This window comes from Zeugodacus cucurbitae, chromosome Y (assembly GCF_028554725.1).
Source record: "Zeugodacus cucurbitae isolate PBARC_wt_2022May chromosome Y, idZeuCucr1.2, whole genome shotgun sequence".
In the NCBI taxonomy this organism is placed as follows: domain Eukaryota; kingdom Metazoa; phylum Arthropoda; class Insecta; order Diptera; family Tephritidae; genus Zeugodacus; species Zeugodacus cucurbitae.
In genome coordinates, this window is record NC_071673.1 from 5298779 (window position 1) to 5322933 (window position 24155).

At 39.4% G+C, this 24155-nt stretch overlaps 2 protein-coding genes and 1 non-coding gene across 10 annotated transcripts in view; 1 reads left to right on the forward strand and 2 right to left on the reverse strand.

Annotated features, from left to right (window-relative positions):
• The window catches only part of LOC128923552 (protein rtoA-like), a 2411103-nt gene that overhangs the window by 1515361 nt on the left and 871587 nt on the right, over window positions 1-24155 (forward strand). The window lies entirely within an intron of this gene.
• Window positions 5656-6666, reverse strand: LOC105215045 (uncharacterized). Its single transcript, XM_029042144.2, has 2 exons — window positions 6199-6666; window positions 5656-6128 (listed from the first exon to the last, which is right to left on the reverse strand). Exons 1-2 carry the CDS (start codon window positions 6605-6607, stop codon window positions 6028-6030), a joined length of 510 nt encoding a protein of 169 aa, XP_028897977.2. The 5' UTR covers window positions 6608-6666; the 3' UTR covers window positions 5656-6027.
• Window positions 8572-8786, reverse strand: LOC114805189 (small nucleolar RNA U3). Its single transcript, XR_003753275.1, has one exon. It is a non-coding gene; the product is annotated as a small nucleolar RNA U3 (small nucleolar RNA).

The following is a 24155-nucleotide window of genomic DNA, read 5'->3' on the forward strand; positions in this document are numbered from 1 at the left end:
CCTGGAACCCTCTTCATAACCTTCTCGTTTAGGCGACGATAATCGCAACATAATCTCTTGCTACCATCCTTCTTAGCAACCAGGACAATAGGTGATGCATATTCGGATGAGCTAGGTTGGATAATACCCTCTTTGAGCCTTTAGACAAATTTTCATCACCACTGGCGATTCTTGTTGCTTTTTCGGTACATAATTGTTTATGATCGTCTCAACTCTCCTTGTCTGCGTACTCTCCAAATGGGCTATGTCAATATTAATGTTATCATTGCTTCTTGTAAAAGATGTCAAACAAAGATCTTTAAATTCGTTCAAGAAACATATTTCAGTTTCCGAGCTTTCCTTCTCAGGAACTCCCAATGGTTCAGATTTAACCTTTTCCCTAAACTCGACGCTATCCTCCGATACTATTAAGTCAACTTACTTCAAAATATTGTTACCTATAATTGCTTGATATATGATATCTCTTTCCCGGACGACACGAAATGTTATTTCCAATTTACACCCATCAATGTTTGTTATGATATTAAAACTCCCTATCGTGTTTAGAATACTGTCGCCTATGCCTTTCAACTTTTGCCGCTCTCTCGATAATTCAATTTCCCCTAGCATCATAAAAACGTCGTATCGCATGAGACATAGATCGCAACCTGTATCTAACAATGCCGAAAATTTAAAATGATTAATAGTGAAATCTTTGAAAATAACGCAAGCCTTTGGTGCTTGCACCAATTCTAAAGTACTTATACGAGGATTTCCCGATCCCTTCTTCGCCGGACAATCTGCAATTCGATGTCCCGGCTTATTACACCCAAAACATTTTGATTGTCGCTGACAAATATTGCCTAGGTGACCGATTTCACCACATCGATAGCAACGCTTGATGTCACTTACTTGCTGTTTTATAGCAATTCTTCCCGAATCTTCACGTTTCCCTTGCGGTAAATACGAACCGAGTTGACGCCCTGAACGTATTTTGTCGTATATAAGAATCTGACTTTTAAGTTCTTCAATCGTACTAGCTTGATACAAATTCGCTTTATTTGCCCTAGAGTCAGGGATGTCCTCTACAAAATACTCGGTAAGACTTTTGTCGTCGAACTTTATTGGAATGCCTATCTCCATTAAACTGTATAAGTATTCCCGATAACTCTCGTTTGGTCGTTTGCGTCGATTTCTAAGCTGACGATGCACCTCAATAGATGATACTACTTCCCCAAATTTTTTCCTTAATGCTTGCTTCAGAATTCCCCAACTATTGATACCACGCTGACTTCGCACAAAAATTTTAGCAGCACTCTTAAGTAACTGTTTCCCATAAATAAATTTCTGCAAATCGTCCCACTGCACCGCTGTGGCATTATCCTCAAAGTCGGCTAGCCATTCCTCAACCGAAGGACTTCCGATACCACTAAATGACGATAACGAGCCTTCAATGTCACGCAATGTAAAAACTGGACGCCCAACCACCCCCGCTGGCATTACACTACTTTGGACAGAGTCAACGTCACTATCGGAACCATCGTTCTCGCAAATGGTTAGGCCGTAATGCTCACAAAGTCGGTCCTGCAAAGTAGCTTTGCGTCCGTTGGTGGAAAGTCCCAGTCCAACTAACTTTTCTTTTAAACCGTTAACTGTCAATGCAAATATTTGCTCCCTATCCATGTTTAAATATACAATGGTGACTTATTATAGCGTAATAAAATAGTTATCGAAATAAAGAAAATGTTATATAATACAATGGTTACAATATTAGAATACAATGTATCTTAATAATTTGCTCTATGCTTTGATTCTATATAAACTTTACGTTACAACTTTTTAATTGATATAAACTCTTGAAAATATTTATCATATTACAATTTGAATTGAACTCAAAATTTCTTTTATCGATACAAGTACAAACAATCGATATGGATTATACAATGCAATGAATTGGTTGTCGGAAATTGTTTTACGACTTTGTAATCGAATGATAATCAGAAAACTCACAATTTGAATATTTAACAACTTTTATTTCTTATCTAATGATAATCAGAAAAAATCATCGATAAATCATTATTCGATTACTTGAATTATAATATCAATTTATTAAGTTTTACCTGTTGTATGCATACTCTCTACATACATACGTTGTAACTGCTTCACTCTCTGACTTTCTCTGCTTACCCGCTGCCTTCTTTGCCAATTGTGTCTGCTTACTCTGCTTACCCGTTGCCGTTGCTTTCTCTGCTATCACGCTGCGCAAGATTCTCTGCTTGCTACTCTCGCCTCTGCTGCGCCATACTCACTGCGCAAGACTAATAGTTTCTCCTGTTGCTGGCTGCGGTTTTCAACGCCGAATCGGCATCATAACGGTGTGAGTTAACGGTGCCCTTAACGGTCGACACCGGTCACGCCACGCCGAACTGGGTATTTAGACACTGTACTTTTCTAGGCTTAGTTTTTAACACAACCATTTACAATGTAATGGTTAATGTTTTTAACGCCACTTTTGCGGACGCACATTTGCGCAATTATTAGTCAAAAAAAAGTTTTTACAAAACTCGATAAATTTTAACGAATTTGTATTTCTCAGAAGTTTAACCACTTTTAGGTATTGAATACCTAATATTGAAATACCTGTTCAGATCACACGTTTAACACAGTTAATTTTTTAAGTTACACGCTTCTTCGGTTTTAAGCTTTTTTTCGTGCACTAGACTCACTCTCAATACGCAGTTATTTCTGGAATGTTAATACACATGCGTATATTATTTTATAAAATCTTTACGCGCACACACGGTTCCATCCCACTTCTTGACACCACTTTGTAGAGCTCTTTTTCTAATTTAAACAATTTTATTGATTATAAATTCAGTTTTATTAAAGATAAAATATTCTCAAATTTAGTTTCTATTTAATAGAACAATTTCGCAAATGTTCTTAGCTTTAGGTGGAGCGGCACGTCCGCTCTCTACAAAAATCAAAAAGGCTCTGTCCTAATTGTCTGCTGTCGTTGTCCTCTGTCCTCTCCGTTCGTCCGTTTCTGTTAATAGTTCTGTTTGCTTTGTCATTCGTTAAATCAGTGTTCATATGCAGAGTTGCACTTTAGCGTATGCAATCCTACATACACTGGTGGTCACATAATTAAGGACACTCCGTTTTCTTTTAAAATATTGGTTTATTTTATAATTTAAAAGCGACATATTTTTTTAAACTTCAGTTACCATATTTATTATCTTCTAAGGTATAGATTTATTGAAAATTTAACGAACAAATTGTTTCCCATCTGAACCAAAAAATTAAACTTGGATTCATCGCTCAACAGTATTTGTTTCCAAAAATCTAAGGGTTCTCCGATATACTCCCTTGCAAATTTAATACGACTCTTTAAGTTTTTGTTTGATACGTGCGGTTTTTTTCTTGCGATTCAAGAAGACGACATCTGATGGTTCGTGTTGATACATCGTTGGTCAGTTGATCCTTTATCGTGCCAAGAATTTGCCTGGAAGTTAAAAAAGGATTCGCCTTGCAAACTCTACAAATTACACGATCGTCCTTTGAAGTAGTTTTTCTGGGCCGTTTTTTTCTTATTTTACTCCCTGTCCTCCGTGATGAATCAAAGCATTGTGAACCATTGATTTTGAGGATAAAAGTTCTTTCGCTACGGCTCTAATGGACATTTTTCCCTTCACGTACTTGTAAATAATCATTTTCCTCAATTCTGGAGTACAACTCTTTTTTCGACCCATATCTAACAGTTATTTTATTTGATATTGAATATTTAGTTAATATACAAATGATTTATACAACATACCGCAAGTTTTTGTGTTAAAATAATAAAAAATCCAATAAAAAAAATTGGTGTCCTTAATTATGTCACCAAGCACAAGCACACTCAAAATACAATAAATTCATTCAACCGCCGAATTTTAGTAAAAGTGTCTAAATTTGTCACTCAAAAACGTGCTACATTTTTGAGCACAGTTATAATATACCGTTGCAATTTACAGTGGGTCTCTAGGCGAAAATTTAGTGCTAAAAACATTGAACTGAAACGCGTGTTTTACTCAACTTTATTTTGTCCCTAATTATGTGGCCACCAGTGTATATATGTTTGTGTGTATGTTTATATGTATATTTTATATGCTGCACGATAAGAGGTTATTTCAAATGCATACAAGCAATTGACCAAATATATTTTTAGAACCAATAAGTTATCTTGTGTATACATAAAAATGTGTTTGTTGAGTGTAATGCCCGGTTTCACAGTCCATACTTAAGTTGTGCTTAAGATAAAATAGGGAAATAGTGTTTACAGTTCATACTTAAGTTATACTTAAGTACTGAAAATGGGAGACTTAAGCAGTGCTTAAGTAACAGCTGATTTTTGTTTTGAATTGTCAGTTATTTGTGAAAAGAAGAATAATAAGAAATAAGATATTATTTTTTGTGAAAAAAATATGGAATCGGACTGGGATTGTGATTTTGAGAGTGACCCAGAATACGATGACCTGTGGAATATTATAATAATGCGACGAACAAAAGAAATCAGATCCCGCCAAAATTCTTCAAGCTATATGATGATAAAGACTTCCGCGACAGATTTCGGATTAGCAAAGAAACAGCCTGGACTGTGCTCGTTGCATTCGACTACAAATTGAGCACAAAACCAAGTGGTACATCTAATTTGCCTTATACGACGCAATTATGTATACATTTCTTTTAGGAATCATGCATTATCGCCAGAACAAATGTTTTTGCTTACATTGCGTTTTTATGCTACGAGAAGTATGTTGAGGACAGTAGGAGATTTATTTGGAGTATCTAAAAGTACGGTATCAAGAGTTATAACAGTAGTTTCGCACCATATAGCCCAATTAAAAGGCCATCACATTTATATGCCAAAAACGGAAAGAGACCTGAAAAAATCCCAAAGAGACTTTTTTAAATTAGCTAAATTTCCTCGCGTGTTCGCAGCAATTGATTGCACTCATGTAAAAATAATTTCTCCAGGTAAAGAAAGTCCAACAATAAAAAAATACTGCTCTCAAAACCTTTTTATATACAGGTGGGGAAGATGCAGAGCTATTTCGTAATAGAAAAGGTATATTTTCTATCAAAGTCCAGACGTTATGTGATAGTAATCTCCGCATCATAGACATAGTTGCACGGTGGCCTGGATCAACTCACGATGCTACTATTTTCCGTATCCGTTCTGGAATAGTTGTTGCAGACAGTGGTTATGAAAATAACCACTTCGTGATTACACCATTAATGCATGTCAATACGACTGCAGAAAATCTTTTTAACGAGTCTCATACAAGAACTCGGAATTGTGTCGAACGGTCATATGGAGTCTGGAAGCGTAGGTTTCCGGTATTATCACTGGGCTTGCGCTTGCACCTAGCAAAAACTCAAAGCATTATTGTTGCAACAGCAGTATTACACAACATCTGCTGCAATAACCGCGATATAGTGGCTCCGCCACTTTCAAATGAAATTGAAGATGTTGTAAACAATATGATTAATATACCCAATAATCGTACTGCTGAAAGTCATACAATAAATAATGTCACCAGAAAATGTTTAATAGATAGTTACTTCAGTTTATTGTAATTTAATAAATACGTTTATAATTTTACATATATTTATATTTTATTTCACCCTTCCAGCTTCTTTTTTTTCAGCTCCAAATCTATTGCTAAAATTTTCATTTCCAAATCATGTTTTTCTTTCATCAACTTCATTGATAAGTTGTTACTTACTTCTAATAACTTTATTCTTTGTTCGTGCTCCGCATATATTATTTTTATTTCCGCTTTATATTTTTCTTCCGTCCATTTTGCTTTCATATCTGCTAACTTTGTCCAAGCATTTTTCGCAGGTCTTTGTGGTTTTTCTTCAAATTTTAGTTTTGAATTTTTTGCTGTTTTCAAATTGCTTGGATCATATTTACTCCAAAGCTGGTTTGATTCAACGTTTAATGTAACGTTGTCGGATTCTAAAAGATAGATTTCTTTGTAATGTTTCTGGTAATTTTTTACTTTAACATTCTTTACCATTTATTCCTTTAGCAGTTTCCACTTCAGTCGTGTTTTCGAAATCCACTATGCTTTCTAATGTATCTTCCTCCAATAATACGGATTCTATTTTAGAGAATTGATAAAATCATACATTTGAAATATAATGGTAATAAAATCAAGTGTATAAACTTACTATCAATATTTACTGCAATTACATCATTGTCATACACACTCTGCATGCCACTAACTTGCTTCTCATGCAACACATTCAAAAGCTTTTCATCAAATTCGGTTAACATTTTCTTTGATGGTGGTCCTCCTCCAGTTAAATAAAGAGATCTTTTATCATCTGCAGCTCGCCTTTTAACCTCTCTTTTCAGATTAAGATATTTTTTCTTCAATGCTTTTTCACTGCGATGGCACCCAGATGGACACTGTGTATTAAAATCCTCTTCGACGCGCTTTCCATGCGACGTCTTTTTTAGCGTTCTAGCAAGTGTACGTCCGCTTGCACTCGATGACAGCTTTATATTTTTCCACCAATACCAATAGGTACTCCGACTCGCTGGCAGTGAAATTCGGGGTTCTTTTGTTATTTTCATCCATTTCCTATAAAACTTTGCACTCAAATTTGTATATTGCCAGTTATAATTTAAATATTTCAAACATATTTTTAAGGATGACATTTGTAAAACATATGTTTCTCATAACGTTGCCATATATCAAAATAAAATTTTAAAGAAATTAAGCATTGACTGTGAAACGCAAACGACTACTCAGTCTGCAGCAATGCTTAGCTAAGATTTTATTTGGGCACAACTTAAGTATGGACTGTGAAACCGGGCATTAAATGCAGTATTTATGCAAAGTTCTGTTCCGATATCTTTACTAGTGCTTACTTTACATATTGTAAAGTAAACAATTCAGATCGACTTCAAAGTTGTGTTATAGGGAAAGGCGTGTTTGTGAACCGATTTGGACTATTTTCACAACATATCATTCGGATGAAAGGAAAAAATTACAAACCAAATTTCATTGATATTGGTCGAATAGTTTCGGCCACACCCACTTAAATTTCATATACTAATTTGGGTGGAGCCCTTATGTACCTTCTTTATTATGAAATTTAAGGTTTTCTGTTGGTTTTCCTTACTGAATTAAAGCATTTTTAGTAGTTTTCAACAAAACCTTTGTATGCGAGGTAGGCGTGGTTATAATCCGATTTCCTCCATTTTTGGACCGTATAAGGTAGTTTCTAAAAGAAACGGTTCTAGAAAGTTGATATAGCTCAAGTAGTTTTCAGGATATGTACAAACAACTTAGTAGAGGGCGGGGCCACACTCACTTCTCCAAAAAAATTCATCCAAATATGCCGATAGTGCGATGCTTTGTACCAAATTTTATTTCCAAAGCTTTCTTTATGGCTTAGCTACGTCATTTTATGTGTTTTCGGTTTTTGCCATTTTGTAGGCGTGGCAGTGCTCCGAAAGCAACCTTCTTATGGTGCCAAGAAACAAGTGTGCAAAGTTTCATCAAGATATCTTAATTTTTACCCAAGTTACAGCTTGCACAGACGGACAGACAGACATACAGATTTGAACTCCACTCTTCATCCTGATCACTTCGGTATATATAACCCTATATCTAACTCGTTTAGTTTTGGGTGTTACAAACAACCGTTATGTGAACAAAACTATAATACTCTCTTAGCAACTTTGTAACGAGAGTATAAAAAGAGTTACAAATAAAAAAGGTGCGTGAAGTCCCTACGCGCGGAAGAAGTTATACTTCTTAGTGATATTCCAAGAAATGCATATCATATTGTATGAAAGAAAACTAGCGAGAGAGAAAGGATAAAAATGTGGTGGAGTGACCAACACTTTCTTAAATTCACATTTTATAAATTTATTATGCACATTTTATAAAGCAAAGTCCAAATCAATTATCAGTTCTGGGTTCTGATGGATTTATATCTATAATATTTACAATTGAATTATGATAACTAAAATACGATATGAAATGTCTTACATCTATTTTATCTATATTTCTCGCGAATACCGCATCCATAGTCGTACCTCCTTTTGTCGTAGGATCATTTCTAATGAAAATTTCTCTCTGAGGAATGTCAGTAATGGTGCAGCTTCTGGCAATGAGAAATTTACATTGAAATCTCCCGCAAGGACTACTGGTTGTTCGCTATACTCTACTGGTTTTCCGATAATATCTGCAAAAGCTTGCAAACCTGCAGTTGACAACGGTAATAAAGCTTTACCGATGAACAATTTTATATCTCTCATCGATGGATTTGGTGATATATAAATGGCAATTAAATTAAATTTTTTACTATTATAATTTTCGCTAGGGTTCATTTTGCATTCTTGCATATTTGCAATTGCAAATGAGCGAGGCATATTGTTCTTTTACACTAACAAAATGTACAGCGAATTTGCAATTGCAAATATGCAACACCATTCGCACCAGATTGTGAATTGCCCTACTGTACTTATTGACTGCATTATTACATATAATTATTTGTATAAAACCTTGAAATTTATTCATTAAAATCACCACTCAGAAGTCGTCCGTTGTAACCGAGCGATCATCGAATAAACATCATTTCCAATATGCCACAAGACAAAATTAGAAATGAAGTTCATAAACCTCACGCTGTCAGATAAAAGTATATGCCTCCTTATATACATATCATATGCTAATACTTTCGATTTGCAAAGAAATTAAATGAAGACTGATTACAGAAATGATCCTGTGAAGTATAGTCTTAACTTTTCAACGGCCAACGAGGAGTACTTCAACTAAAAGTCACATAAACTAGTTGAGAATTCGCAGAAATGAAACAGAAACGAAATAACAGAAACGAAAGAAAAATAATGCCCAAGCATGCAATCATACATGTGCGTACACATGTGAGTATGTTTATACGTAAATATATGAATATGTCACCAACCAAAAGTATAACTTCAAAAATAATCCGCAAGCATACAATCATATACATATGTGCGTACACATGTGAATATGTCACCAACCAAAAGTATAACTTCAAAAATAATACGCAAGCATACAATAATACATGTGCTTAAACATATGAATATGTCACCAACCAAAAATTTAAACATTGTTCTACAAAAACAAGAATTGCTCAAATAGCATAAGCATGGCAAGTGCTTTAAGTTCTCTGCTTTACTCTCATTCACCCTCTCTCTCTCTCGCTTGTTTAACGCTATAGGTTGCGCAACCAACAATTATCGCAACCTTCTCCAAAGTCGTATAAGAAGTATAACTTCAAAACTATAATAAAGGGGAAATCATATATGAAAAAAATATATGGGGAAAGGAATAAATTAAATCCTAAATATAAAAAACAAATAGTTGCGGAAGACTTAGTAACAAAGTAAAAATACAAAATAGAAATAGAGTAATACATAAAGATAATATTAAAGTCTAATTTCATTATCTTATAGGCACAATGAAGACATTTTTACAGACTTCGTTGATACTTTTATATATCAACAATTTATCAATATCAGACTCACTAGAGAAAACTACGTACTTGTAGAAGAAGAAGATACAGCAATATTTGAATATTACGGATCAAAATGCTATTTAACAAATGTAATAATATTTGAAAACATAATAGAGCAAGTAAGGAAAGGCTAAGTTCGGGTGCAACCGAACATTTTATATTCTCGCAATTTATTGAAGAAATTTAACCAATACATATATGCGGAATAAAGCTCACCGTATTTTTGAAAAACTTATAATTAGGTATATGGGAGCTAGGAGAAGATACTTTTGAAAAACCTACAATGAGGTATATAGAAATGTTATGACCCGATTTTAATAATTTTTGGAACAGAGACACACTATTAGAAGAAAACAATTTCCTCTGAATTAAATTGAGATATCTGAGAGATTTACCCATATTTTCGGTTAAAATTTATCCTTAGGCGCTGAGTTCAACATGTTCGATATCTGGGGCCTTGAAAGTTATGGTCCGTTTTCGACAATTTTTTCACAAGTGAAACCAGAGATGATATGCACTAATTGTGTAAAGTTTTATTCCGTTATCTTCATTGGTTCCTTATGTTTACATTATAAAGTGAAGGAATAAGATGGATTTCAAAATTGAGTTATAAGGAAAGTAGTAGTGGTTGTGAACCCATTTTTTGTCCGTGTTATCAGTGTGCGGTGGGGTAAGTAAGAGAACCGACTGCAGAAAGTTTGGTTTATATAGCTTTATTGGTTTGCGAGTTAAATACAAATAACCGATTTGTGGGCGGGGCCACGGCCACTTCGCCAAAAAAATTACATCCAAATATGCCCCCTCCTAGTGCGACCCTTCATTCCAAATTTTCATTCCGGATTTCAAATCTACTCGTCACCCTGATCACTTTGGTATAACAGACCAAAAAGAGGCATTATTAAATTAGGTACAGTATGGAAATGGAGTTCAGGTACATCAGACCATGATGATTTTATGAAAATAACAAATAAAGTAAATGATCTAATTAAAATTAATAATAAACTATTTATATCTAACTCACAAATATTTAAAACAATTGGGGAATTAACAGAAATAATAGAACAATTACAAGGCAGCTCGAACGAAAAAACTATTTTATGACAAAGAAACAAACTAATAATTACTGAATTTAAAAAGACAATACAAACAATTACAATATCAAAACTGGGAATTTCGAATCCCTTAATTTTAGATATACCAGAAATCAAAGAAATATTATGCGAGGAAAAAATCATCAAAATCAAATCTTATTGATGTTTCAGAATTTAAATTTTCAATGAAAAATAATCTAATAGTAGCATATATTAAATATCCAAAAATACAAAATATTTGTAAACTATTTAAAGCTAAACCCGTATCATAAAAGGATGGAAAATTGCTAATCGAAAATGAAATAATAAAATGCGAAAACAAATTGTATTCAATTCCATCCTCTTCCGCGGCTTACTCCAGCGGGTACTGCATTGGACACTTTCAGAGCTACAGTGTTTTCATCCATTCGTACAACATGACACATAAAGGTCACATAAAACGTTAACTCTTGCGGAAAAAGAACATATTTTATTGCAGCTGAGCAATGGTGTAAGTGGAAAACTGCTAGCTGAAAAATATGGTGTCGGTACATCCACAATTTCGGACATTAAAAATAATGAAAAACTAAAGAAGTAAGTTCTCCTTTTTTATACCTTCACCGGTTATATTACAGCGCTGATTTTTGTATAGATTCTATGTTTGGATTAATAACATTTCCAACAAATTTCGACACTTCACAAACTCGAAAGAGAAGCTTATCCATCGTGTGTTTACGGACATAAAACAATAATATAATTACCATAATTAACTGAGTGAATACCCAATATTGGTCGCAAAAAACAAATATGTCGTCGATGCCAATGCGACGATTTAGAATTTTGTTACAGAAGAGCTGACACGACTACAAACCAGGATGACGTAGTCAACTATCCCAAACAATTTTTATAATCATTAGAATTGCCTGGACTATCACCACTTAATTTTACATCAGTTGTCATCATGCTGTATAACATAAACCAGCCTCGCTTTTGCAATGGGACAAGACTGAATGTGAAGAAACTAAACAATATCGACATTGAAAGCAAGATTACCGAATATATCGTAAAACATTTTTCACTATATTGCAAAACTAACTTATTTAATGTACAGCTTAGCCACAAAAACGTGTGGCCGTGTCTACTAATCTATATAATAAGAACCGCTTTAAGCGATTATAGCCAAATCCACAACAGCGCGCCACGCTTCTCTTCTTTTGGCAGTTTGGCGCCAGGTCATTTTCCACTTGGTCTTTCCAACGGAGTGGAGTCATCTTCCGCGGCTTCCTCCAACGGATAATGCATCGAACACTTTCAGAACTGGAACACTTTCGTCTATTCGAACAACATGACCTAGCCAGCGTAGCCGCTGTCTTTTTATTCGCTGGACTATGTCTATGTCGAATAACCCATACAGCTCATCATCCATCTTCTGCGGTATTCGCCGTTGCCACTGTTTAAGGGACTATAAATTTTCCGCACAACCATTCTTTAGAAAATTCCTAGTGCCGTCTCATCGGATGTTGAGATTAAAGTGCGACCGATTAATCGACCACAAAATTCAGCAACGGCGTCGGCCATATTTGGCCAATTCTTTCTACTCCTTTTGAATTACACTTACATAATATTTCTTAATTTCTTAATAGCCTAAAATGTCAATCTTTCTATTCACCTTATAAAATTGAGTTTGATTCATATTTGCCTGAAGAGCAACTTCACCAAACTACGGGGATAGATGTGACAGTGGAAGGGTTGACAACAATCAAATCTTTTGGAAATGTTGTGCCAGAAGAAGTTTTAAATGAGTTGGTAGATATGATCATTAACAGCGAGGAAGAAGAGGAAGGTCCGACACCAACTGCTATATAATCAACTAAAATGAAGTCCACTGTCGAAAGCGAAATGCTTTCTCTCTTAAAATAAAATTTACGCGCATATGAAGTAACGCAACCCCATATCGATAAAAATCTTAAAAAATTAATTGCTTTGAAAGAGAGGTCGCTGCAAATAAAAGATAAGGCACACATAGCTGATATGCAAATAAACAAAATATGAATTCAAATGTCCTTTTCAATTATTATCTAAGACAACATGATATGATCTCTAATTTTTTGACCAATTTTAGATAGTTGGGTCTCATTTCCCGTATATATTTCGGTATCAATGTTTTCGTTTACAAAATATCTGCAATATGTTTGAATTTGAATATGTTTTAATTGAGAAAATGCATAGATATGTCTATAAATATATTTTGTAGCTGTATATGTATGTGCATATATTACAAATTGTTTTCATTGTATGCTTCCTCCAAAAATCTCCTCTGCGCAGAATGCTTCCATACAAAGGAATCGTTCACGACTCCACCATATTTTGAATCAATGGGTTAAATTCGATGTTCGTAATCACAAATCTGCAAACACATGTATGTATATGTACATACATATTTGTAAGTTTGTGGTTTACACATCCAAATATATCGTCCCCTCAATATAACAATAGCGTATAATTTTTTTTTGGGTTTTGAGAAAATCGAGTTTAAAGTTTTTGTCAAATCAGAAATGAAGGAAATTTTTGAACATGAAATTATACACCATTTTCAATGACATTTTGACCCACTTTGTGGAAGTAGAATTTGACGAAATTTTGACCAGACATAGAATCAATGATGGAGATTCTAAATATGCAAAATAATGGCATATGAGCACATACGCTATTGTTATGTTGAGGGGACGATATACATGCGTACCATATGCACAATTGTACTGATTTACTATCATTTGTTTTTGAAGACCAATGCATCCGATAACTAAAAATGTTTTAGTCGACAAACATACATCCTAGAAGTTTATATTTCTCAATAAAATATTCTGTGCACTTAGGTGAACGGTTTGGCGAAAATTTATTGAAACGTGGACAAAGTTTCGTTTCCATATCTTTAACTACGTCTCCTACAATTTTACTCACTGAGCTTTGACACATGCCAATTAAACATCGTTTCCCACTGAGTGTTGGTAGCCTCCGCTCGCCAAAAGGGACAAAGCCGATGCTAGTTGAAGTACTGGTGGTACTGCGGTTGATAAGTGCCCGTTAAATTTTAGTTCCGATAGGATGAACGCTCACTTAATTTTGCTTAGATATCTCGCATGTTAACCAATACATATATGCGGAATAAAGCCCACCGTAATTTTGAAAAACTTATAAATAGGTATATGGGAGGTAGGAGATGTTATGACCCGATTTTAATAATTTTTGGAAAAGAGACACACTATTAGAAGAAAACAATTTCCTCGGAATTGCATTAAATTATATTATTATAATCATTATTAGAGATTTACCTATATTTTCGGTGAAAACTTACCCTTAGGACATGTTCGATATCTGGGGTCTTGAAAAGTTATAGTTCGTTTTCTACAAATTTTTCACAAGTGAAGCCTGAGATGATATGCACTAAATGTGTAAAGTTTTATTCCGTTATCTTCATTGGTTCCTAATGTATATATTATAAAGTGAAGGAATAAGATGGAATTCAAAATTTTTATCAATGATGTAGAGCGGGTCGCCTCCTAGTGGTACGCTAAATGACCTGCGGCCTCCACGGCCTTTTTGAAGCTCCTCACGGACTATGACCTTGGACCGGCACGGACTACGATTTTGAAATTTCTGATTGGATTTGGTAGTAGTATGTAGTGGTGACACTCTACAGAAATGGCTGGTGGGTTAATGCCAAGGCTGCCACCGTCCCGTTAAAACCTTGGAAGGTCTCGGAGTACGTTCCGCCGTCCGTACGTACGTACGTCATCATTAAGTTGATGAGGTAGGTGCGCTGGTCGGCTCTGAACGCATTGCTCCATAAGGGCGTGCGTCAAACCTCGTCTTGGCCTCTTAACTGAGATAACCTTGAGACCATTTTAAAGGCAACTACCTTCCGGGAGATGGATAGAGGCTCTGAGTGGGGACCGTATTAAATAATGAACAGTAAACTAAAACTAAAACGGGGAGATGGAAAGTCGGCACTGACTTTTAAAACGGACAGTGTCCCGGGAGGTTCACTCACGACGGCGACGGAACCGTAGGGAGGATGGAGCCATCTCCCACGATGAGGTGTACAAGGAAGCGATATACCTCGTAAGAGAGATCTGGAAGGGGCTAAGCTCGAGGCGGTGGCTAAGGAAGAACTTCCACTACGCCCTCGTGCTCGGGTTTGCTCCCCGCCGAACCCTCCACAACAAGAGAGATCCTTCTCTTCACGTTCACGATTGGAAGGTCATTCGCCTAGAGAAACCCCAAGAGCCATATCGGCAAGCGCTGATACTTCTGTATAAGGAGTCCTTGGGTCCTCTCAGCGACGTAAAAGGGGTCATCAGCTACGGTTTCGAGAGGGTGGTCCTTCGGGTCCTCCCTACCGATGCCGATGTCCCATTACCTCCAGGAGCGAGAGGGGAGGGAATTGATGCCCAAACGGGCATGGATGTTGACTCATCCCACTCGGACATGGCGAGTATTGGAGATGGATCCGTCTTCAATCTCGGCAAATAGAGGATCGAGTTGAATGCATGGAGGGTGCGAAACACGCACTGTTGGAGAAGTGTTTGGATGATGAAGATCCTGCAAATTAATCACCAACACGCAAAGGCGGCATCCGCCAATTTATTGCTTCGTCTAGGAATGGACGAAGCCGACGTCGTCCTAATTCAGGAGCCGTGGCTAAGTAGCAACGGTGTATCGGATTTAAGGACGAAGAGCCACAAGCTAATGACAGCTAGCTGCGCAGGCAAAATCATAGCTTGCATGCTGGTCCGTAATGAACTTAATGTTTTCCTTTTACCCAATTACAGTAACGGAGACGTTGTGACCACCAGATTGGAGGGTGATGTCGGAGAACTCTGGCTAATCTCGGCCTATATGCCGCACGACGACGAGGTGGAACCAACTCCCGTTATACTGAGAGAGGCTCTCTTGGAGGCCAGGCGTAGGAGAGTCAACGCCATCTTTGGCTCGGACGCCAACGCAAGACATACTGTCTGGGAAAGCTCGGACATAAATGTTAGAGGTGAGTCGCTCTTTGATTTTATAAGTAGTGTTGACTGAGAAAATAGAAATAAGCCGATTAAAGCTCAACACGCTGGGCAGGTGGACACTCTGTAGTGTCGTGGATAGAGGAAGCTCTTTTAAATAATGATTACGTAGTAGGTACCTTTCTCGATATCGAGGGGGCCTTTAACACTTTAAGACTGGAAGCGGTAATTGGTGCGCTAGACTATTTTGGGGTAGAAGCGAGCCTTAAGCATCTCATCTACAGTCTGCTCAGCGACAGAACTGTCATTGCGGAGTGGGGAAGGGCAAATGCGCTCCGGACTGTAAATAGGGGTACCCCACAAGGTGTCGTTCTCTCCCCTGTGCTGTGGATCCCGGTAGTTAACGACCTACTGGGTTAACTCGAAAATCAAGGATGTCGATTAACTACCGTATATGAGATGACCCAAGGTTACATAGAAGTGGTAACCCGTTGGGCGCATAGAAGTGGCTTAGCCATAAACCCAAGTAAAATGGAACTCGTCTTATTTACAAGAAGATACAAAATTCCAAATGGCACTCTCCCCTCATTGGGAGGCTCCAGTCTGCAACCTGCGGACAAGGTGAAATACCTGGGGCTTATTCTGGATAGGAAGCTCTCATGGAAGCTAAACATTGAGGAGAGGGTAAGAAAGGCGCCCCTGTAGAGGGGCTATTGGAAAAAGGTGGTCTCTCACCGAAAGTGGTTCTATGGTTTTATGAGGCCATTATTAAACCTATAATGTTCTATGGCGTTGTCGTCTGATAGAGGGAACTCCAGAAAGTCACACTAGCCAAGCAGCTGGAGCGTGTCCAAAGAGTGGCTCTCATTGGAATCAGCGGAGCGCTAAGAACAACACCAACAATGGCTCTAAATGCCATTTAACACGTTGCACCTATTGATATTGCCGGTAGGAGCATTGCGGCAAAGGTCGCTGTAAGACTCAGATACGCTGGGTACATGATCGGTCTTATGCAGGGCCACTCTGAAATTTTCCGTCGGTTCGATTGCATCCCTGACTACTTGGACCACTGCACCTAGGAACCGTCCCCTAGAAGTTTCTTCTTTGCACACGTACCTACGAGGGATATGTGGGAAGGGAGAAGTCAATGGAGGAGAAGTGCAGTCAGCTTTTTGACGGATGGGCCGAAGCTAAGCTGAAAAGTGGGAGGGGGAGTTTTCTATAGCGATTAAAGTAGCAGTGGACGCACTGCTCCGTATGGTGACCTCTTTGGTATGTATTCACACCGACAGCAAACCGCCAATACTGGCATTGGACTCGATGACAGTACGCTCTGGGCTAGTTCAGGAGAGTCTTAGATCACCGCGGAATCGTTGGTAACTGTGTAGCGGAGGGTACCCTAGCTACATTGACGTTGGAATGGGAGCGCGTTGGTAGTCCATGGTCCACCTGCGCAAGAGCGCCGGACATGCAGTCTACGTATGAGCTCGCCAAGCGCTGGTCAACTACCCATACTTGTGCAGTGGCGAGGTCCTTTTGGCCCTCTGTGGAGCGTTAGCGGTCCTTTCAACTCCTTTTTCTGGGCAAGGTCCATCAATGGGTACCACAATGGACAGCGCCAGGCTGTCTAAGTGAGATCTTTTGTTTTTGCAGAGATCTGCCTATAAACCTAATCTCACCTAACCTAGTGTTTCTGACGTTTTTCGTTAGTGAGTTAACCCACTTTTAGTAATTTTCAACCTAACCTTTATATGGGAGGTGGGCGTGGTTATTATCCAAATTTCAACTATTTTCTTAGTATGTGGTGGAAGAGAACCGACTGCAGAAAGTTTAATTTATATAGCTTTATTGGTTTGCGAGTCATATACAAATAACTGATTTGTGGGCGGGGCCACGCGCTAGTTAACAAACTGTTGTTTGTCGTGAGTAAAAGGAATTACATTTATTTGGGTAATACACTTATTTTCATGTTGCCTTTTTATTCATAATTTCTTACTGACTACATTTTATAATCTTAGTGCTATTTATACTAAAGGAATGCGGCTGCTGTTATCTGCAAGCAACTTCGTTGTTGCAATTCGATATCTGTTATCTTGCTAGAACAAATATGGTTTTGTTATGCTTATCAGTTTTTCGTTATGGAATTCTGTCTGTTGTGTTTATAATGAAGGAATTTTTATTGTTTGTTTAGGTTAAGTGTGAAATTTACTTCAGCGTCGCTCACTCCCCTCCTTCTTAAAAACGGAGCGTCCTCGCTAAGCTGCTACAAATTGTTGTTGTTGATGATTGTAATATGTGATGTTATCGATGTGCGTGGATTCATTGAAGCGTATCATTTTAGGGCCTGATATATACATATTGTTCCAAGTATGCTGGTAATCTGTCAATATGTATCCATTCTCTAGGATGCGAATTAGAGCATTATTTTCATGGGTTGTTTCGCATTGGGCTGTGTTGTCTTCTAATATTTTTATAGTACAATTGTCAGCGGGTTCTCATTTACAAATAAAGTTTTCCATATAATTTCTACATTTCTTTGATAATCGTTACACTTTGCCATGCTTATATGCTAAAGGATATATATTAAATAAGCTACATTTGTTTCAAGGATAGGATATTTGTATATTGTTATAATTGCTTGTTGTAGGTAACATATACAATGAATGTCGGCATGTTCTAATATATTAATTAATTTAAGATCTAACTTTGCATCATTAAATCATGCACATCATTCAAATTAGGTGTGCCAGAGTAAAAATTTTTATTTTTTGCGAAATTAATAGTGCTAGTTATTGATTTGAGTTCATTATAAACTTCTGATATAACAATGTTTTCGGTTATTGCTTTGGGGTCAAGGTTTCGAGTATTCTTTCGATCTGTGAAATTATTAATTTTTGCTTATTATTATTTTCTATTAGAAAATTAAGTGAAATTTTGATTTCCACAAGGTCATCGTGGTCTGGTGTGCCAGTGATGAATTTTAACATGGAACCAAGACAGTTAAGTGATCTTTTGAGTCCATAAATATTGAGAATGAGTTGAGTTTTCAGAGTTTCGATTTTGTTTACTAAAATTTGAGTTTGGGGTTGGTATTCTAGATTGAATGATGATTTCATTATACTTTCGTATGGCGCCAATATTTTTGGGAGATTGGAATGTGATACAAGAAAGTTGTATCCTGATAAATGTAAACAGGATCATTTTCTACTAGTACATATTTGGATGGAGTCATATGTAGAAGTTCACGCAAGTGAGGAAAGTTTCTGATTGTCATTCACTTGGGAGTGGCCAGGAACGATTCTTTTACATGTGGCTCAAGCAGCTCACGACTTCCGGTCTTAGACCAAGTATCCTCTGGGTAGCCAACAGACATCCGTCTGGAGGCGTGCTAAAGTGAGAAGGCGCAACCCGCCTATGCGGTTGTGCGTAGGGTTTGGGACCCACCACATAAAAACACCCCCCAATGAAAAAGAAAAAACAGCCTCGGATGAGAGACCCCAATTTTGATGACGGCCACTGCAAACGTTTAAGGGACTACGAAATAAGGCCATGCACCTGGAATGTCCGGACCTTTAATTGGGAAGGTGCCTCTGCCCAGCTGGTTGATGTCCTCGTAAGAGTAAAGGCTGACATCACCGCAATCCAAGAAATGCGATGGACGGGACAAGGACGGAAGAAGGTGGGTCCTTGTGACATCTACTACAGCGGCCATATAAAGGAGCGCAAATTCGGTGTGGGATTTGTGGTGGGAGAGACTCCGTCATCGAGTCCTGGCATTCACTCCGGTGGATGAACGTCTAGCCACAATCGGCATCAAAGCGAGGTTCTTCAACATATCGCTGATTTGCGCCCACGCCCCGACGGAAGAGAAGGACGAAGTGATCAAAGATACCTTCTATGAGCGCCTAGAACGTACCTATGAGCGCTGCCCCCGCCACGATGTAAACATCGTGCTTGGCGATTTCAACGCTAGGGTGGGTAAAGAAGGTGTCTGTGGCACAACAGTCGGAAAATTCAGCCTCCATGACGAAACATCACCAAACGGTCTGAGGCTGACCGACTTCGCCGGGGCCCGAAATATGGTCGTCTGTAGTACTAGATTCCAGCAAAAGAAAATCCATCAAGCTACTTGGCTGTCCCCGGATCGAATCACTCGCAACCAGATCGATCATGTTGTGATAGATGGACGACATGTCTCCAGTGTTTTTGATGTGCGTACGCTTCGTGGTCCCAACATCGACTCGGACCACTATCTTGTAGCAGCTAAGATACGCACCCGCCTCTGTGTAGAAAAGCGCACACGTCAACAAACACAAGGAAGGTTCGATATCGAGAAGCTGCAATCACAACCGACAGCCGAACGATTTTCTACTCGACTTGCACTCCTGCTCTCGAGTGAGCACTCCTCAGCATCTCGATATAAGGGAGCTGTGGAACGGCATCTCAAACTCATTGCATACCGCTGCAGCCGAAACAATTGGTCTCCGGCAACGCCAAAAAACCAGTTGGTTCGATGAGAATTGTCGTTCCGCAGTGGGGAGAAAACAGACTGCCTACCTCGCAACGTTGCGATCGACCACAACACGTTCGGGGTGGGATAGATATCGAGAACTGAAGAGGGAAGCGAGACGCATTTGCAGACGTAAAAAGAAAGAGGCCGAAATGCGTGAGTATGAAAAGCTTGAAAAGCTGGCCGACATGGGTAATGCTCGAAAATTTTATGAAAAGATGAGGCGATTAACAGAAGGTTTCAAGACCGGAGCATTAGCATGTAGGGACCGAGAAGGTAATCTGGTAACAGATGTCCAGAGCACACTGGGATTATGGAGGGAACACTTTTCCGACCTGCTCAATGGCAGTGAAAGTACAACACCAGGAGATGGCGAACCCGATTTCCCAATCGACGACGATGGAGCAGATGTTCCATTGCCCGACCGTGAAAAAATTCGAATAGCAATTACCCGCTTGAAGAACAATAAGGCGGCGGGTGCCGATGGATTACCGGCCGAACTATTCAAATACGGCGGCGAAGAGCTGATAAGGTGCTTGCATCAGCTTCTTTGCAGAATATGGTCGGAAGAAAGCATGCCTGACGATTGGAATCTCAGTGTACTCTGCCCAATCCACAAAAAGGGAGACCCCACAATCTGCGCCAACTATCGTGGGATAAGCCTCCTTAACATCGCTTATAAGGTTCTATCGAGCGTACTGTGTGAAAGACTAAAGCCCACCGTCAACAAACTGATTGGACCTTATCAGTGTGGCTTTAGACCTGGAAAATCAACAACTGACCAGATATTCACCATGCGCCAAATCTTGGAGAAGACCCGTGAAAAAAGGATCGACACACACCATCTATTTGTCGACTTTAAAGCTGCTTTCGACAGCACGAAAAGGAGCTGCCTTTATGCCGCGATGTCTGAATTTGGTATCCCCGCAAAACTAATACGGCTGTGTAAGTTGACGTTGAGCAACACCAAAAGCTCCGTCAGGATCGGGAAGGACCTCTCCGAGCCGTTCGATACCAAACGAGGTTTCAGACAAGGTGACTCGCTATCGTGCGACTTCTTTAACTTGATGCTGGTGAAAATTATAAGAGCTGCAGAGCTAAATAGAGAAGGTACAATCTTCTACAAGAGTGTACAGCTCCTGGCGTACGCCGATGATATTGATATCATCGGAAACAACACCCGCGCCGTTAGTTCTGCTTTTTCCCGCCTGGATAAGGAAGCGAAGCGAATGGGTCTGGTGGTGAACGAGGACAAGACGAAATATCTCCTGTCATCAAACAAACAGTCAGCGCATTCGCGTCTTGGCTCCCACGTCACTGTTGACAGTCATAACTTTGAAGTTGTAGATAATTTCGTATACCTAGGAACCAACATTAACACCGATAATAATGTCAGCCTTGAAATCCAACGCAGAATCACTCTTGCCAACAGGTGCTACTATGGACTGAGTAGGCAATTGAAAAGTAAAGTCCTCTCTCGACGAACAAAAACTAAACTCTACAAGTCCCTCATCATTCCCGTCCTACTTTATGGTGCAGAAGCGTGGACGGTGTCAACATCCGATGAGACGGCACTAGGAGTTTTCGAGAGAAAGGTTTTGCGGAAGATTTACGGTCCCTTAAACATTGGCAACGGCGAATACCGCAGAAGATGGAATGATGAGCTGTATGTGTTGTTCGACGACATAGACATAGTCCAGCGAATAAAAAGACAGCGGCTACGCTGGCTGGGTCATGTTGTTCGAATGGATGAAAGTGCCCCAGCTCTGAAAGTTTTCGATGCAGTACCCGCTGGTGGAAGCCGAGGAAGAGGGAGACCTCCACTCCGGTGGAAGGACCAAGTGCAAAGTGACCAGGCTTCACTTGGTGTTTCCAGTTGGCGCCAAAAAGCAAAAAGGAGGAATGAGTGGCGCGCTCTGGTGGATTCGGTTTCGGATTTTGAGCGACTTATAGAGTTTGATTTTGGTTCGTCGAGAGAGGACTTTACTTTTCAATTGCCTACTCAGTCCAAAGTAGCACCTGTTGGCAAGAGTGGTTCTGCGTTGGATTTCAAGGCTGACATTGTTGGTGTTGTTAATGCTGGTTCCCAGATAAACGAAATTATCTACAACTTCAAAGTTATGACTGTCAACAGTGACGTGGGAGCCAAGACGCGAGTGCGCTGACTGTTTGTTTGATGACAGGAGATATTTCGTCTTGTCCTCATTCACCACCAGACCCATACGCTTCGGCGCGGGTGCTGCTTCCGATGATATCAATTTCATCGGCATATGCCAGGAGCTGTACACTCTTGTAAAAGATTGTACCCTCTCTATTTAGCTATGCTGCTCGTATTATTTTCCCCAGCAATAGATTGAAGAAGTCGCACGATAGTGAGTCACCCTGTCTGAAGCCTCGTTTGGTATCGAACGGCTCGGAGAGGTCCTTCCCGATCCTGACGGAGCTTTTGGTGTTGCTCAACGTCAGCTTACATAGCCGTATTAGTTTTGCAGGGATACCAAATTCAGACATCGCGGCATAAAGGCAGCTCCTTTTCGTGCTATCGAAGGCAGCTTTAAAATCGATAAAAAGATGGTGAGTATCGATTCTTCTCTCTCGGGTCTTTTCCAAGATTTGACGCATGGTGAATATCTGGTCCATTGTGGATTTTCCAGGTCTAAAGCCACACTGATAAGGTCCAATCAGTTCGTTGATGGTGGGCTTTAGTCTTTCACACAATACGCTCGACAAAACCTTATATGCGATATTGAGGAGACTTATACCACGGTAGTTGGCGCAGATTGTGGGGTCTCCCTTCTTATGGATTGGGCAGAGCACACTAAGATTCCAATCGTCAGGCATGCTTTCTTCCGACCATATTCTACAAAGAAGCTGATGCATGCATCTTATCAGTTCTTCGCCGCCGTATTTGAATAGCTCGGCCGGTAATCCATCGGCCCCCGCCGCTTTGTTGTTCTTCAAGCGGATAATTGCTATTCGAATTTCTTCATGGTCGGGTAATGGAACATCTATTCCATCGTCATCAATTGGGGAATCGGGTTCGCCATCTCCTGGTGTTGTACTTTCACTGCCATTGAGCAGGTCGGAGAAGTGTTCCCTCCATAATCCCAGTGTGCTCTGGACATCTGTTACCAGATTACCTTCTCGGTCCCTACATGCTAATGCTCCGGTCTTGAAACCTTCTGTTAATCGCCTCATCTTTTCATAAAATATTCGAGCATTACCCATGTCGGCCAGCTTTTCAAGCTTTTCATACTCACGCATTTCGGCCTCTTTCTTTTTACGTCTGCAAATGCGTCTCGCTTCCCTCTTCAGTTCTCGATATCTATCCCACCCCGAACGTGTTGTGGTCGATCGCAACGTTGCGAGGTAGGCAGTCTGTTTTCTCCCCACTGCGGAACGACAATTCTCATCGTACCAACTGGTTTTTTGGCGTTGCCGGAGACCAATTGTTTCGGCTGCAGCGGTATGCAATGAGTTTGAGATGCCGTTCCACAGCTCCCTTATATCGAGATGCTGAGGAGTGCTCACTCGAGAGCAGGAGTGCAAGTCGAGTAGAAAATCGTTCGGCTGTCGGTTGTGATTGCAGCTTTTCGACGTCGAACCTTCCTTGTGTTTCTTGACGAGCGTTCTTTGCTGCACAGAGGCGAGTGCGTATCTTTGCTGCTACTAGATAATGGTCCGAGTCAATGTTAGGTCCTCGGAGCGTACGCACGTCTAAAACACTGGAGACATGTCTTCCGTCTATCACAACGTGATCGATTTGATTGCGCGTGTTTCGATCAGGGGACAGCCACGTTGCTTGATGAATTTTTTTATGATGGAATCTGGTACTACAGACAACCATATTTCGGGCCCCACCGAAGTCGATCAGCCTCAGGCCGTTTGGCGATGTTTCGTCATGGAGGCTGAATTTTCCGACTGTTGTGCCAAAGACACCTTCTTTACCCACCCTGGCGTTTAAATCGCCAAGCACGATTTTGACATCGTGGTGGGGGCAGCGCTCATAGGTGCGTT